This window comes from Ischnura elegans, chromosome 5 (assembly GCF_921293095.1).
Source record: "Ischnura elegans chromosome 5, ioIscEleg1.1, whole genome shotgun sequence".
Taxonomy (NCBI): Eukaryota; Metazoa; Arthropoda; class Insecta; order Odonata; family Coenagrionidae; genus Ischnura; species Ischnura elegans.
The window spans coordinates 116,792,723-116,809,164 of record NC_060250.1 but is presented as its reverse complement, the minus strand read 5'-3'; the positions used below and the strand labels follow the sequence as shown (position 1 = coordinate 116,809,164).

The 16,442-nt window shown below is 40.3% G+C and overlaps 1 protein-coding gene across 8 annotated transcripts in view; it reads left to right on the top strand.

The window, feature by feature from the left end:
* The window catches only part of LOC124159450 (mucin-12-like), a 271,706-nt gene that overhangs the window by 76,029 nt on the left and 179,235 nt on the right, over nucleotides 1-16,442 (top strand). For all 8 annotated transcript variants that reach the window (XR_006864964.1, XM_046535262.1, XM_046535263.1 and 5 more), the window contains one exon: nucleotides 13,537-13,936. Coding sequence is in view for 7 of the 8 variants with exons in the window: in XM_046535262.1 (XP_046391218.1) it covers nucleotides 13,537-13,936 (400 nt within the window). In the remaining variant the exon portion in view is untranslated. The remainder of the gene's footprint in view (nucleotides 1-13,536; nucleotides 13,937-16,442) is intronic.

Sequence of the window (16,442 nt, the reverse complement as noted above, 5' to 3'; positions counted from 1 at the left end):
GTAAAGTGGTAACTTTAGGAACTACGTGAACTAATGTCCAGACATGCATTCACACAGCTAGTTCTGCCAACTCTCATTAGGACGATCGCTGGTACAATTGTTATCTAAACCTTTCGGTAAACCATAAGAGGTTCCGCGCAAACCATCAGCGGGGTGTGTGGCACGGAGCAGTGGCGTAACTAGGAATATGCTTTGGGGGGATGGGATGGCCTGGGGTGGCGACCCCCTCCCCCAGGCAAGGGGTTCCGGGAAAATTTTTGAAAAATGACTTGCCTAGGTATACCTTTTACATCATTTTGTCACAAATAATTAGCTTTAAGCAGATCCAGTTATTATATGTCAAAACTGGGCAATATTGCTAAATTTGTTTTCTCTGAGGCTTTGGGGGGGGGGGGGGGGTCTATTCCCACATCCCTCCCATAGTTACGCCACAGACACGGAGTAATTCCACGCCGGGCATGCAGCACTCATCCTAGCGTTGAACCGAAACGCGCTACTTCGCCGGGCACAGGCCTTTGCAATTCACTCAGGACAGCACGCGGTCAGATCAGAAAATAGGAGAGTGCTAAGGTTTTAAGCTCCCTCCTATTTGGTCACGAACATGCTACCAAGCAAATAAAACTACTAGTTTGTAAAATAAAACCGAGAATTTAGTGTGGTAATTGGTTTATCAATGTTTAATAACTTGTCAAAAATTCATGCATACAGTGAGTAGGAACGCGAACCGTCCAATCGATTTTTAAGCTCAATGTTTTAAACTTCTCTACACGTATGTCAAACGTAATGGGTCGAAACTATTCCCTCTTAACCCCCTTCCCACTCAACTTTTGGGATCGAAACTTAACTATGAGCAGCGGAGTTTCGATTAATTTAGTATCGTTCCCAGGAGTAAAGTTTCGTCCCAGGTCGAAACCTAACTCCTTGGTCATTTTAATTTCGTGCGGGAACGAAACTAAACCTTGGCCTCGTATTTTCGTTTCCCTCCGGGTCGAAACGAAACATTTTCGTTTAGTTTAATTGCCATCCCTGGTTCTAGCAAATTCACCGCTTTACACGACGCAATCCTGACTGGGTCTTCATGCATACGACATATTGTACAATGACGTTCACCGAGTGAAACGGCCTTAAAAAATTCTTTCCTCTCTAAATTTAAAACGAGGCGTCCAGATTGATTAAACCTTAGTATGGTGTACGCTTTGGAATTTGCGTTCTAACATTTTCGCTCCGAGACATGCTCTGTGAATGTGCTCGCGAGACTTTGCCGTTTCGGCGCACGTGCGAAATCGTCACTGTGCTTGGGTTCCGTGATCTCAGCGAGGCGTGTTGAGCGTTACACATGCTCTCGCGGGCTCAAGCGGAACAAAGGTCGTCCTCCGGGAAGAGCGGACTTTTTTCGACGTAAAAAATGAGACAGATCGCTGGGAGCATGAAACTAGGGCAACACAGTCATGGAAATTTTGAGTTAAACCTAAGTAAACGCGCTCCACGCTTCTCTTCTCGTTCTACTGAGCTCAGACTTAGTAGTAAATTATCATTAAGGTATTCTACAGATTGAGGTAGGCTTCCATCGAATGTAAAATCTATAGATTCAAGTGTGATGGAGTGGGAATTTTCCATGTTGACGTAAATACTTTTTTTTTAATTAACAAACAATTTTCCATGACTTTGAAATTTATTACAATACAGGTTTTAAATGTTACTACTCCTTGAAGATGATTTAGCAACATTGAAGCATAGGTCGCATTATATATTTTATAATCGTAGAATATCGTTTCTCCAGCATTCTACCGCCTAATACCGACTGTTTTCAACATCCTCTCCCAGCTAAGTAGTAGCACCATCCATACCTTCCATCTACTCCATAACCTCGAGGATGATGTAATAACGCTGAAACCTAGGTCGTACTAAATTTTATAATCGTGGAAAATTGCATGTATTTATTTCAATATTCATTGGGGTGTTAAGGAATTATTCTGGCAGTCCTCTCTTGGACTCCCTCTTCAATTCACAAGGCCCACTCAATTTCATTCCATCTAAAAATCCTATCCTCTTCCTTCCTCTCCCTCGTTTATCCAACAATCTTCTAATTCTGTTTTTAAAATCCCCTCCCCGCTAAGCACTCGCTCCATTTACACCTTCTGTCTCCTCCGTATCTCATCTAAAAAGCTGCCTCTCCTCACCCACCATGTCCAGCACTTCGTCGTTCCTCCTCCTTTCCGTCCATTTCACCTTATCGACTCCTCTCCAGACCTACATCTCAAACCCATACTCATATTTTAAATTTCATGATTAATTTGGCAGTTTTATCCTCCGAAAATGAAGAAAACGATTACTTTTACTCTGAGGAGTTCGTCTTTCTTTTGTTTGTATTTTACAATTTGAAAAGGAAAAGAGTGGGATCTGAGACAGGTGCCTTAGAGTTTGAATATTTGGTCTGTTGTGAGGAAAATGAATTATAAGGATTATATTTAAGGGATTAGACAATAGCTGAGTCTTGCTTCAACACTAATTTATTAATGTACATGTTGAATGAGTAATTCTATAATCCTGCCATACCTTTAGATCTACGGTTGTCGCAAATGATCGTAAATTCATTCCTTTCCTGGCGCGTATACTATGATGTCGTGCCATGATGAGATAAGTACATGATTTTTCATATTTTCGAAGTTGATATAGTATTCGAGAATTTTCTTTATCCGATATCGAAAAAACATTCACAAGCTCTTTTAGGACTTTTGCCAAAATTTATCCTCTGTTGCAAGTTTGAGATGCATAAAACACGAATCCAAGAAACTTTAAAAACAACTACGCTTTATTAATTGAACTGTATCTCGCGAAACAGGATAGGGCTCCTTCATGATAATTCAGAAAGGAAAGGCAATTTATGAGGTTCCACAGTTATTTATTGATTCGACCGGTTTCGACACAAAGTATAATCATCAGCCTGGTATTGCCATCCTTTCTGAATTATAGGTACTTTAATTTTTTTTCATTTAAGTCAAGGCTCTTCGTCGAGAAGAAGTTCGACCCAATTCTTTTAAACTGCTCCATGCGGACGTAATGGCACGGAATTAAAAGGACCGTTGTGGTCCCTTGCAGTTACTCCAGGGCGTCATAATGCGCCATTATCCGTCCGCGATGGGCATGACAGCAACAGTGGCCTCCTTTATTGCTTCAGGGTGTGCGACCGGCCTGTCTGCTCAATGTCCTGCGCTCCATCCATCGGAGCGTTGAGCTCATCCTCACTTCCATCCATAAATGAAAGGAATCGCGCGTGACAAGCGAAGAGACGGCCGTGCGAGGCGAACACTTTCTGCCCCGCGGATTCCCGTCTTCGATTCCGAGCGTAGGAAATGTCGTCATCGCTAGAAAATATGTGATGGGGATCCCTCCATTGCCATTTAGACTTTTGAACCGATAAATTTAAGATGTCGTTTTTTCCACGTAAAATAATGCACTATAACACCAGCGATAGTTAAGCTTTAGGATACCTTGACTAGGACGAGGTAAAATAGTCCCTGCATGTATAGTTAATAATTTACTACAATTGTCAATGATATCGAAGTTATCTGCATGCATTTCTTGGCTTGCTTTAACTCATGCATGAATCACTTACTGCGCTAACTTTTCGTTTTCTATCACAAACTAGTACTTTTATTTGCGAGATAGGATGTACGTGTACTTATCTTTCCTTATTCTGGTCTGACCGGGTGTCGTTGTATCTAGCAATTTCGCTTTCGTACCGCGACACCTTGAAAATATAGCGAGTGTATAGGATCCTGCGCAGAAATACTTAATCCGTGAACTAAATGAAACACAAAGGTAAGCTGCGCGATTCATCAAAAACTGTAACGAGAGTACAGAAATAGTTACACATCTATTAAAGGAATTAGGCTGGGACCCGCGAGAGGGTCTTAGGATGCACATTAGGCTTAGATTGCTAAAGCTATTCAGAATATATTATATATCTTTCATGGCGATGGGGAGAACAACATTTCAGAACCCCATCATATTTATAGGTCTGACAGCAACGATAGATTAAGAGAAATATTTTATCTAACGTATAATTATGGGAATATTTTTCCCGCGAACAATAAAGGAGCTTAATAAATGGTATGTGGAGCTTCGTAGGAGCATCTGTCGAATGAGCGAACTGTAGGCCTCAGTCGCCAGCGTGAAATAGTGCGCTCCTTCTCCTTATGCCGCTGCGGTCCCCGGCACTTTCGTGAAGGAGACAATGAGAGCGACAAGAAGTTGTGATTTTTTTATGCGAGGGCGGGCTTGCTTGTGGGTGGATACGTTAGACGTATCCGCGTTGGCCGTCGGCTGCCTAGATGAGTTCATTGGCCCTCATCAAACGTGATGGACCAAACAATTTGCAGCGCCCGAGTTAATCCCTCTTGACCTGCGTCATTATCGCGGAGTCGTCTGCGCCGCGCAGAGTCAGCCATAGGAATGCCGACATCGTCCAGGAGCAGGTGGCGGTATGGTGTACCAGAGTCCTCTGGATGTCAGTTCTCTACACTACTCCCTCATAGGGTTATATATAATGTGTATAGTTCATTATCGATACTACCAATAATGTATAACAATAAAGGAGCTTAATGAATGGTATGTGAAACTTCGTAGGAACATCTGTCGACAGTGGCGCCGACTCAGTGGGACCTGAGGGGGCCCGAGCCCCCTCAAAAATTCGTTATGGGTGTGAGGAAAAAGCGTGTCAGGCTTGTCGATTTTCCCCGGAGTGTCTAGATATCGAGATTCTAGTTGTATATATACTGTACACTGTATAGTATAGTACAACTATATAGTACATCTATAAGTATAGTGATGTTAAATAAAAACTTTTGGGCCGCGTCATTTTTTTATATTAAAAGTATAGGCTCCAAGTTATCCTGACTCCCTGGTGCTTCGCTTCGTCTGTTTCCTTTATGTTTATACGATCCTTCGTCTCTCACCCGTATCCAACCCCCTCTCACGACCATCTTCCTCTCTCTTCCGTAGAGGACTCATCGGAGGTTACAAGGGAGAGAGCGTGCAGCACGGATCCAACTCTATATAGGAGAGCGCGAAACTTTCCAGACAGCACGTCTTCATGTTTCCCCTTGCTTCTTCGAGAGCGGATGCTAAGGGCGGGGAGGTGGTGGTGGTGGCTCAAACGATTCGCGGAACCGTCAGCCCGCTTATAGATAGATTTCCGTCGCGGCTTGCGTTCGATCCAGGCCTTGGAGGGGTTTGGACGGCTTACTCTAGACGTATCGCCGAATGCGGTTGCACAATACATCCAAGCGTTTAGTGGGTACCTAAGAGCACGGACAGAAAATATGATGCACGATGGTAATGGGAGGGAAAGAACTGGAAATAGATGCATAAAATGGAAGGAAATTGACAGCGGTCGAATTGAACAGAGTATATTTTATCATAATGGCAGAAAAGCGTTTCCATGGTCCACAACATTTTATTATTGTCCGACCTAGGTTTCGACAACGAAAGTAATGTTCAAGGTTTTTAAATATCAAATTCTGTGGACCAGTTATTATGTTTTGATTGTGTTGCCTGTTACACGACAGATTCGCTGAAGCTCGAGAGGTAATTGTATTAGAATGTGTCTAACATTTTGTACTTAAGATAATTTTTTACCGTTCGGTAGCATTTTTCACGAAAAAACGCTGTGGATGTGCGCACTTCTCAGCAATAATATAAAAAAAAGCTTTTACTATGTGACGCCTGGTATGCTTGAATACAACATTTAACTCGTCACTTTTCTGGATAAAAAATCCTATTTACTTGTCCAATTCAATGAAAATATCTTCATTCATGACCTTAATACCATGAACATGTGAAATAAAAACTATGTGAGCGGTTCGACCAACCTCAGTGATCCTAATGTAAGCTAAGTAATGAGGTGTTCTAGCTCTTCGTACGCTAATTGTCTACCTCTTTAGCACCCTCTTGAAGCGTGGATTCTCAAAAATGTTATTTCCTTTCTGGGTCATGTTTTGAGCGTGCAAGTTCAGCCCTAAAGTGGAAATAAGGCTGAAAAACACCATTTGTAGCATCTGACAATGATATCTTTACTCCCAAGATATGGAATGTTATTTTGATTCTAGTGTATGATTGAACTCATTAGCATTCGTCTAAAAGCTCTCGGTAGAAACCAATTGGGTTGGTTCTGCAACTTGGTCATAATCCGCTTTAACATTGACTTCAATCCGTGAAGAAATATTATAACTTTATCTAAGCAGTTGTGGTATTATCAAGTTGCCTACCATTTTATTTCCGTTGGTTTTATGTAGATTTATATTTATCTTAATAAATAGGCCATCTATCTTCATGGTAAATAGCTACCGTTGATGTTCGAAAATCGATTATTAATTGATATTAACAGTTATTAATTATTTTTTAACTGATCCTTTCATTTCTTGAACTGTCTTCTTTTGCAATGAGCACTTTGCACAGTAGTCGTAAAATTTTGGCATGGGTAGTTACCCCTAGGAGGAGGTGTTATGTAAAGATTTGGGGTGGGATCCGCAAAATGCCCAGAAACTCATATCGTAGTTTTTTGATGGTCGATAGTATTTAAATATGGGGTAAATAAACTTAGACAGTTAGGTTAGTTGTAAGTGTAATGAGGGTCGTTCACAATTTTCTCATTTTTGAGCGTGTCGTCATAGGAGATGCCAAGGAAGGAAATGCCATTTTCATGGAAATGTAAAAATATTCTCTGGTTCTTCACCGGCTGTCCATTATAAAATGTGCCTTTCCATGCTAAATTTAATGGGAATAACTTTATAAAATTATAAATTTGATGTGGCTATTTTGGCCATGCCGATATGAGTTTAGAAAAAAATTGTATGATATCTTAAATAATTATCTTGACAGGGTTAACTGTCACAAGTGGGTCATTACCTAAAAATTGATATAAGTGCAACATAGGTGTCTGACCATGCTGCTTTCTTAAGTGAGTTTGTGGTATTTCTTAGACCAGTATACATTAGTTAAATAAAAGCACCAACTCAGGCTATTAGAAAAGTAAATGAAAAATGTATTTTGTTTGACTTATGTGCATTCTAAATACTTTATTGTGATTCCTAACTTTGAAGGATTTCTCGTGTGGAAGGGTCATATTTTCAACGATATCTACGAGAAGTTGTAAATAAGCGATTGTGAGGCTATTGTAGTGAAATATTGGCGCCAGGTTTCAAGAATCTTACGTAGCTAACTGTGTAAATATTTTGAAGGTTAATTTCTGGAAATGCACTTGTGCAATTGCGTGCTGACCTTATTGGCACGCACTTTGATATCCGTGCTCTCCCATCCCATTAAGAGGGTTAAAATGATTGACATGCTCGCGTCCCCTCAATCGTGGAAGATGACGGATGTGGGAATCCTATTGAACTGAGGTATTTTTAGAAGCGGCATCTGTTTTGTGGAAGCGCTTGAAAACTTGTTACATTACGTTTTCTTACGATCCGTCAGTGCCATTTCCGTCTTACATGCAGACCGGTGGAAGCTCTGTTCCTAATAGATTTCGTCGTACGGAGATAAATAACGGAAATTGCCATAATTTTGTCAACTCAAATCAAGAGTAGTGACACTTTAGCTCAACTGTTTCAGTTATTAATTTCCTGTTTACGCATGCGTAGTCAGCGATTGTTAGGAATCATCATTTTCTCTTTGTCTCCAATCTTTCATGTTTATACGCAATTTTTTTATGTACCGGCTACTTTAAGGAAAGCTTTTGTTTTAAATCCTAAAGGCTTATAGCACTTATTGTGTATTTTATTATAAACATTTATACTGTTTTATTTTAGATTGTAAACATTAGAGAGGTTAATATGCAGGAGTGGGTACAATTAAATCGTTTGCATAAACACGAAAAATGGACATCAAAGAAAAGATGATGATCTCATAATAATTTTAATAGTTTCTGCAATTTTAGTCGCAGGTTCCCCGACCAGCTAACTATTTCAAATGGAGGATTACTGAGTGGATTTTTTTTAAATTCAGTCACGAAGAGCATATCCTTTTGCTGAGCTATAAGGAAAATTCTCACTTCTAAACCAATTTTTTCTGTATCATGGGAATAATGAGGTATCGGTGAGTTTTCGCCATGTTAACGTAATTTTTTACTGTTTTTCATTTATTTCACATTCGGATCACTGATGTATATCAATGGGACGTCCTCGTCCTGAGTTCTACAATTTTCACTGTTAAGGAATGGTGTGACTTATAAACTTCACTTATTTCTCTGCTTTATGCGAAAATATATTCCTCTGAAAATTTTACGGTTAAATAATACACTGATCCAGCATATTCATCCATTCCCCTACAAGTATTGGTACGTTTTACGGTTTTTATTCGCCTTTTATAAACATTTTAAATTCTCATCCTAATGTAAACATTGATACTACTTGAAGGATATGTTTTTTGACCGTTTTCCTCATTACAAAAATAATGTTTTAATTAGTTCCGGAGCAGAGCCACATCTTAACATATAATATAATCTTCTCTCTTAATTTCGACAGATGTTCATAAAGATAACTGTTTCACTTTCGCTATCTTTTTTTATTATTTTCTTTCTCTTTCATCCGGAGAAGCTAGCCGATCTCCGGAAAAATTAGGAAATGTTTCGTGGTGTGAATCTCGAGTAGACAATGAGAAAGGCGGGGATTCTCTGCCAGTTCCCAACAGCAGATGAGAACGGAGAAAGTGACCGTATGCTCTTATTCTCCCATCCTTCTCTCCAACACTACAACATGCGTCTTGTTTTCCATTCCCTTCCTCCTCCATCCTCCGCCCCTCCCGTTCTGCGCTATTTTTTTCAACTCTCTGCAGAAAGGGTACCGCGCGTGTTCTTAAGACTATTAGTCCTCGCAGGAGAAAGTAGGTATTTGTTTTTGACTGATTCAGCAATCAAGGATGTTCAATTTTTCCTTTCTTATAGGCGAAATCAAAAAAAAATATTATTGGCACAAAGTAAAGATAGACAGAGAGAACATAGTGAGAATATATTATACCATTTATCATTTTGTAGCAGGAATTTCGCCCGGAGGCCATCTTGAAAATATCTTCTGGTAAATCTTTTACTGGTATGATGTAATTGGAGATTAAGTTCGCTTAACTAACCGTGCTTAGCTATCGTTCCAGTCATAATAGTTTTTTGCTTTAAACACTTACCTGACTGGATCTTTTGGTAACCTGAAAAAAACTTTACTTTTCTTTCATCTCGTATGTTATTCTTGCAGCAAACTGCGGACCAACTAAGCTAAACCGCTTCTTTTCCTTTATTTATTCTTCACACTCATTTCCTCGTGGGGAAGGACTATTAAAAATACTTGCTATTGGACACAATAAAAAACTCCAGCATAAATAACTTTCCTCTCCGTACTTACTTTCTCTGTGCTATTGGTGTGGCTCAACCGCTTCATTGCTCTACTTTCGCGGGATATTATCACATGTGTAGTCAGGCAAGGCAGCTAAAGATAGACAGTACCATTATCCTAGCCCAATGTTTCTACTTTGATAGAATGTATCCATAATGAAATTCAAAACTTTTTCCGTGGTATTTAATCTTTATCTTGTGTTAATCTAAAATTTTCATTTCGTACAATGTAAAAAAATTCATTCCCAATGCATGACTAATTGCCCAGCTATTTCTAAGGGAGATTTCGAATATATTTACCCAGAGAAAATGTATGCAGTATATCAGATGAAGGAAATTTTGCATTGATCTCAGCATTTTATTTTCTGAAAAAAAAATGAATTGTGAGGTAAAGAAGATGTGTAGGAATTGTAAACGATACATTAGGTAGTTCCGTTATTTCCCTTCAATTACAATATTCCGAGGCAAGTGACAGACTATTTGGACTCATACCTTAAAGAAACTTCCGTTATCACATGATTCTGTTACTTTTTCGGGCATCGTTAAATGCCCATATCCATTGGCACTCGGTAACTCAGGCGAGGGGAGGAGTTATAAATATATATACAAGCGCACACCCTACATGCACGCACCCTAGCATTCCTCCTCTCCTCACGCTTATTTGTTTTCCCAAGGACCGCGAGGCTCGACAGTGTATCCCATGGCCTAGTAGGAAAACATACAGATTTGAAACTCGTCCGCTGTCGAGCATTTCAGTGTCTTGATTTACGATCGCGGTTACGCAATTCTACGCCACTTTTATCTCAATATTTCGCTGCTGGGTGAATTTTGGGTCCGTGGCAGCCGTGCCCAATTGAGGTAAAGCTGTTGAAATATATTAAAAAGGCTGACCGAAGAAAGACTTTCATTAAAATATCCTAGAAATCTTTCAGTTATTTTCCTGTGATTTATCTTTTCGCATGGAGTTAAAGTTAAAAAAAAATTCAAAAGTTAAACTTGTTAGTGGTCATGGGGTTTTGAAAATTAACCGGATTAATGTAAGAGCCCACGAAAAGGCGATAAAAACCTATGAGGTATAGAAAAGAAAAGAGGAACTTATATGTCAAGTAAACTGCGATGTGTGAATATCGGTGGTGTTGATTGTAAAATCAATAGTTTTATGTTATGCGAAATTATGATTAATTTTTCAGCCTTCGGCCAAAACGTAAAAGTGTTTACTTACTATTGTTTTTGAGCGTTTTGACGCATTGGAAATGCAGTACCTAAAGCTTTATTAATAATATGAAAATAATGGTTATACAGAAAATGTTGACGTTTTACAAGCTGCGTCGGCGTTTCTCTTCAAAATAAAAAGCAAACATTATTATTGGACAGATGAAAATTTCACTCGTAAGATGTGACTGACGTTCAAATAATTAAATGAGACGTGTATTTTGTCCTTCTAGTTTTTATTGCATGAACGAACAAGAAGAAAAATCTTTCGCAAGCGTTGCAAACACAATTCTTACGCAGTTACTTATATGGCTTTCTGAAACCTATGCATTGCCCTTTTTTTAGTAGGTACGTTCTTCAATGGAAAGACATTAAGTACGGAATAGTTTTGTGTTTTTTATCGGATTATACTTTTTGTGCCCGCTTTAATTATAGATACCAACTAAACACTAACTCAAAGCGAACCCTGGCATCATGGGTCGTGTTATGAGATTGAATATGAAAGCGTGTCGGCACTGAAAATAGAAGCCAACCTCTATCGTAACAGGCTTAACAGGCGTAACAGTAGAAGCCAACCTTTGCCGTGGTTAGGTTTCCTCAACAGCTCTGCGCGACGTAATCCCTATTTAATTGACTCGCCTTTGATCGCCCAAGCCTCGTAAAATTTCTTATTCCCTATCTCTCTTTACTATCGCATTCTTTTGTTTTGAATTCCTCTTCACTCGAGCCACGTGTCGAGCATCACTATATAAATGGAATGTCCTTATATCGCCCACTGGAAACGTGAAATAAAAATTTCATCCCTGTAACTTGCGGAAATACAATAATAGAAAGAAAATATTTTCTTTGTCATATCGTAATATATCGTCGGTGATCTTCTCAACCTCGTAAAATTTCTTCAATATGTGTATTCTACTTGAGCACAAAATAACGAGATCATAGGCCAAAAATGAATGGAGCTAATGGACACGTTATAAATGGGAACGTAATTTAATGATCCTAACTTAAACCATGTACCAACTTGTGGGTGCCAGCTTGTCATTGGTCATGCAATCAATTGTATAATGCATGCCAAAAGAAGTCCTCAGAATTTAATGACAATGGGTATCAAATAGCCGATGTTGCCCAACTTAATTGTAGTAGCTGGAAGATTGAACACTGAGTAAAGAACTGAAAATCATTTAACTTCACACTAATATTTATAAAACAATAGTTCTTGTATATGAACTGTAAAAGTGAGAAAGTACCTCACTCCTCGACCCCTTTCTTCCTTTCTGTACGCCTTCCCTCCCGACCCTTCTAAAGGCCGATTTATGGAAAGAAAATGGCATGAAATTATCCATTCAGAGAATTTAGCGTGGGTTTCCAGCATTCATGCTTCAATTGCTGCGTTCATAGAAAAAAGTAACGCGGAATATAGTGAAATTTGCGACTTTTCAATACCTTATGCGCGACAGTTTTCTGATATAGGACAGAATTATATACCAGCGTCACACCATCAATTAAAAAAAATACAATTTAAATATCCAAGAGAATGACAAGATGTTGCCCAGGCGAACGTTAGTTGTTGGGGCGATTTTGAATTAACCGGAAAATCAGCGTAAAATTTGAAACGCGCAGTGTTCTTTTATTTTTTTTATGAACTTTCAACCGTGCTTTTCTAGTTATAACCGTGAATCGTGTAATAAAACACTTATAAGTGACCTCGGAATGAAAAAACGTAAACTCTAACGGAAAATAAATCGATACGCCAAGTAAAATGGTAAATTCATTTTTAATACCTTATGCGCGACAGTGTGCTGATATAGTACATCAGAAGAGCGATAGATGGCGTCCGGTCCACGCAAATTTTTTCTATGCACGCTCCGAAGCTGTGAAGCCAATTCTATCGTCAATCTTAATTTATAGTTATTATATCGAATATTAAAATATTATTATTATTTTTATTATTATTTTCATTAATAATTATCATTTTCATTATTATAATATTATATTTTAAAGAAAAATATAATATTATATTATAAAGAAAAATAAATAAATTAATTAATAATTTATAGTTATTGCTCATATTTTCCTTGGCTCCTTATTGTACAGGAAAGGTCTTATTATCGCTCATTGCATCCCCTAGAATGAGATACTTAATCATACGTAAATTAATGATGATGTAAATGGTAAAAGAGTTGTACTCTCTATTAGTGGTTAGATACGTGAATTCTCGTATTTAAAACGGCAAAATGCGAATAAAATAAAATCATGACCAATGACTGATCAACAGAAATTAATAAGCTCTAGACCTATTTTATTTTTCTCGGAAATTATTAACTGGACACCTTTTAATTGGTTGAAGTGCCGAAATATTTCATCTCCATCAGATAAACTTGTTTATATATTATCTATTTTGAATTTTACGCGCAAGAAGTGTGTCCTGAAGTAATTGATTTTATTATGTAATGGAATTATAAATGCATTTTTATGAGTGTAACTGTGCATCGATTAGCCTTTCTCTCCCGTAGCCCTTTCCATGGTCTCGCCTTTGATCTTCTCGCCCTCGTGAAATTTCTTCTTCCCTATCTCTCCCTATCATCTCTTTCTGCCCTTACGTATCCCTTCCCGAGCATCTGAGTCATCAATCGAGCATCTCTTTCCCTTTTCTTTCTCCCCTTCCTCCAATCGTCACTTCCCCACCCTCTTGTTTTGATGATGCACCCCTTTCAAAACAACAAAAACCACTACCGGGGGTTCCCTTCCCAACTTTCGACTCTTCTGAATATATCCCAGCGGAGAACAAACACCCTTCGATCGCTATTAATAACATTCCCATCCTCTCTTCCTCGTCCTCCAATAAAAAAAGAGAAACGTATTAAAAAAAAAACAAATGAAACGTCCCATTCAAAAAGTGGTGTAACCGAGTGCTTTTTCTTCTCCTCCTCGCCGAGCAGTTGGAGAAGGCGACGGATTACGATCAGAGGCGCCGGATAAGGGCGCAGATCCGACTGGTCCGCCGGGGAGAGACGTCCGGCGCCGCCCCTTCCACCCCCAGGGACTCGACGCCCTCGAGACCCGCGACCCTGACCAAGACGACGTCGAAGCCGTCCCAGGCACCGACGACGCCGCAACAGCCGGCGTCCAAGGAGCCGTCGCCGGCGCGCGAAGACGTCGAGGATGGCCGGAGACCGTCGTCCTCGTCGGTGGTCAAGACCCGCCGTGGCAGTTCGCAACCGAGGGACTCTCCGGATCGGGAGAAGCCTTCGGAGAGCCCGAGGAAGCCGAGCAGGGCCGAGGAGATCGGCGGAGAGCTGACCAGCCCGTCGGTGGTCGCCAAGCTGCTGCCATCTACCGGTGAGTTCGCTAAATATTTTTATACGGACTTCTTCCTCGGGTTATTCTAGCATGTGGAGGTAAGTTGTGCGATTCGTCGAACACCGCAGCGAGCGAACTGAAAGCGATTCAAAACTTTTTCACGGGTTACGTTGTGTTCCGGCGTTAGACTCCGAGGATTCACGCCAGGTTTCAACGACAGAATATCCTGCAAGCCACTGCAAAGGTGTTTGAGAGGAGGTGATCAATCGTCAACATGCAGCATGAAAGAGGTCCGTCACAAGCATACCACATGGTCATAAAATATTACGCATAATGACAACAAATAAGTGCGCATTCATGAGATGGTAAAACTGTTTACATGGCTTGATCAATTGAGAACAGTAATCTTGAAAGTGACATAAAGGATCCATTTTTTTCTCGCTGGCAATAAAATAATTGATGAAAGCTATGACTTAATGAAAGGATTTCCTGCGAACTCATCAATTCCTCGTGCAGGTTTATTGCAGGTGCATATGCATGCATTGATTGAGCTGATGGGCCTGTTAATACTTCATTTGAACAAAAATTATCATAGCTGTTATCATGTTGACTGTTTCTGTTGTTTTCGCGCTGTTACATACATTTTTTTTTAAATTTTCATTGGAGATTTCACTGTTTCGAGAGCAGGATATTAAATAAATCGAAGTGAAATTATCTTTTAGTTCAGTGGGGTGTTTTTTTAACTAAGGGCAGGGTTTTAATTCTTTAAATGAAGCTAATATTTCAAACAACTTAGATACGTTCGCCCTGGCATGACATTTTAAGACGATCACTGCCTTGTTTCTCCTTCTCATGGCTTGTCATGGAGTCTGCAGTGTCGAAATAAAAAAAAGAGACTGCTCCTGTCGGGGACATTTACTTTATGGTTTCGACGTTTTCAATCACGGATTGATTAGGAAACAATAAAACAATTCCCCGTTCCCATCCTGCCACTCCCTCTAATGGGCCAAGGGTCCTTCATCTTCCCTTCTTCGGGCGATTTCGGATATCCTGTCTCACTCCGCCGTGTGCTAGTGGTTTACGGACGGGAGGCTGTAGGTACGCACTCGGATCTGAGTCCCCAGACCTATTGTCCCCGTAATAACGGCGCCATAGTGGGCCAAGGAGGGGTCCGCGGCTCTCATGAAAAGAGTTTCGGGCCGCGCCCCTTTACCAATTTCGGGCGTGGCCCCTTTTCTAAAGCTCCCAACCCGACCCTCCCCCCCACAAAAACAGTCCGCATGATCGGTCGCTATCCCCGAGTCACGTACCCCTCAGAGATCGCACTCCGATTCGTATGAGATCGCGTGTTTTTTTACCGTTTCAAACGAGATAAACGTTTACACACAAGCGGACTGCATGGAGGAGGCCCAATTCCATCCCGTAGATGGCTGATTTTTGTTACCTCTTCGGTCTCATTTTAATCGGTTTTCGAAAATGACCGCGGCGCGGTGATGAGTGCGATGCGACTCACTTTTTCCAAAACTTTGCAGTATAATTTTCGTAATTGCGAGGAATCATGGGAGTATCCAGCGAGGGGCAGGGGGGGGCAGCTGCTCCTTCCCCTCAGAAGCAAAAATCGCAAAAGTCTTTAAGCAAAATCAGTACTGAATTGAAACGAAAGTATTCAACAAATTTTCTTTAAACCCACGAAAAATGATATATATTAGTAAGATATGTAACTAAAGTAAAACTATTTTTTTTAATGGAAATAATCTCATAAATCCCATGGCTTGCCCCCTCTAGACCATGGCTTGCCGGCCCCCCTAGTTATGATCCTGGGTACGCCCTTGCGAGGAATAGCAATGAAAAGTGATTAATTTGATAAATCACATCATCACGTGTATAAATTTCGCTTAATACCCCTAATTACACCTTATTTCCCCGTGAAACACGGATCAATTTGTCCGTCAGCGACGCGAGTGGATAATAATATGATTGCATTCATTGCCTCTCTTCGTCTCAGCCATTCAATGTTAAAAAATTTGACCAAGCGCCATCTCTATCATTCCCTTGGACCTCGCTTTATTTTATTTTTATTTTTTTGCCATTGCTAACTGTCCACTCTACCTACTCGAAAACCTACTGGGGGAATCTTTTCCATACGGATCTCTCTCGAACTTGTTTTTTTCGCTCTCCTCCTGCCAAATGTCCGACAAAAGGCACCCAATTTATTTTCGATTTGCCGGCGGAAACCGTCGCTCACTTTTTTTTCTTCGCGCGTTCTCTCCCGTTTTCCGTCGCGGAGAATGGATGGCGCGCAGATCGTTCCCTCCACGTCCGCAGCGGCGGATTGTCGGTTAACTGATGGATTTACGGTCCCACCATCAGTCTCAATTCATCGGGGGCGGAACATATTTTTACGCGCCCTCACTCGTGAGTTCGCCGAGTTACAGTTGCTCTTCCAAAACGGTGCAGTAAATTATGAGACCAGGGCGTTTGTTTTATATTTTTTATGCCTTTTTTTGTTGCAGCGAAAAAGGAGGTGGCCCACCGGCTTTGTCTC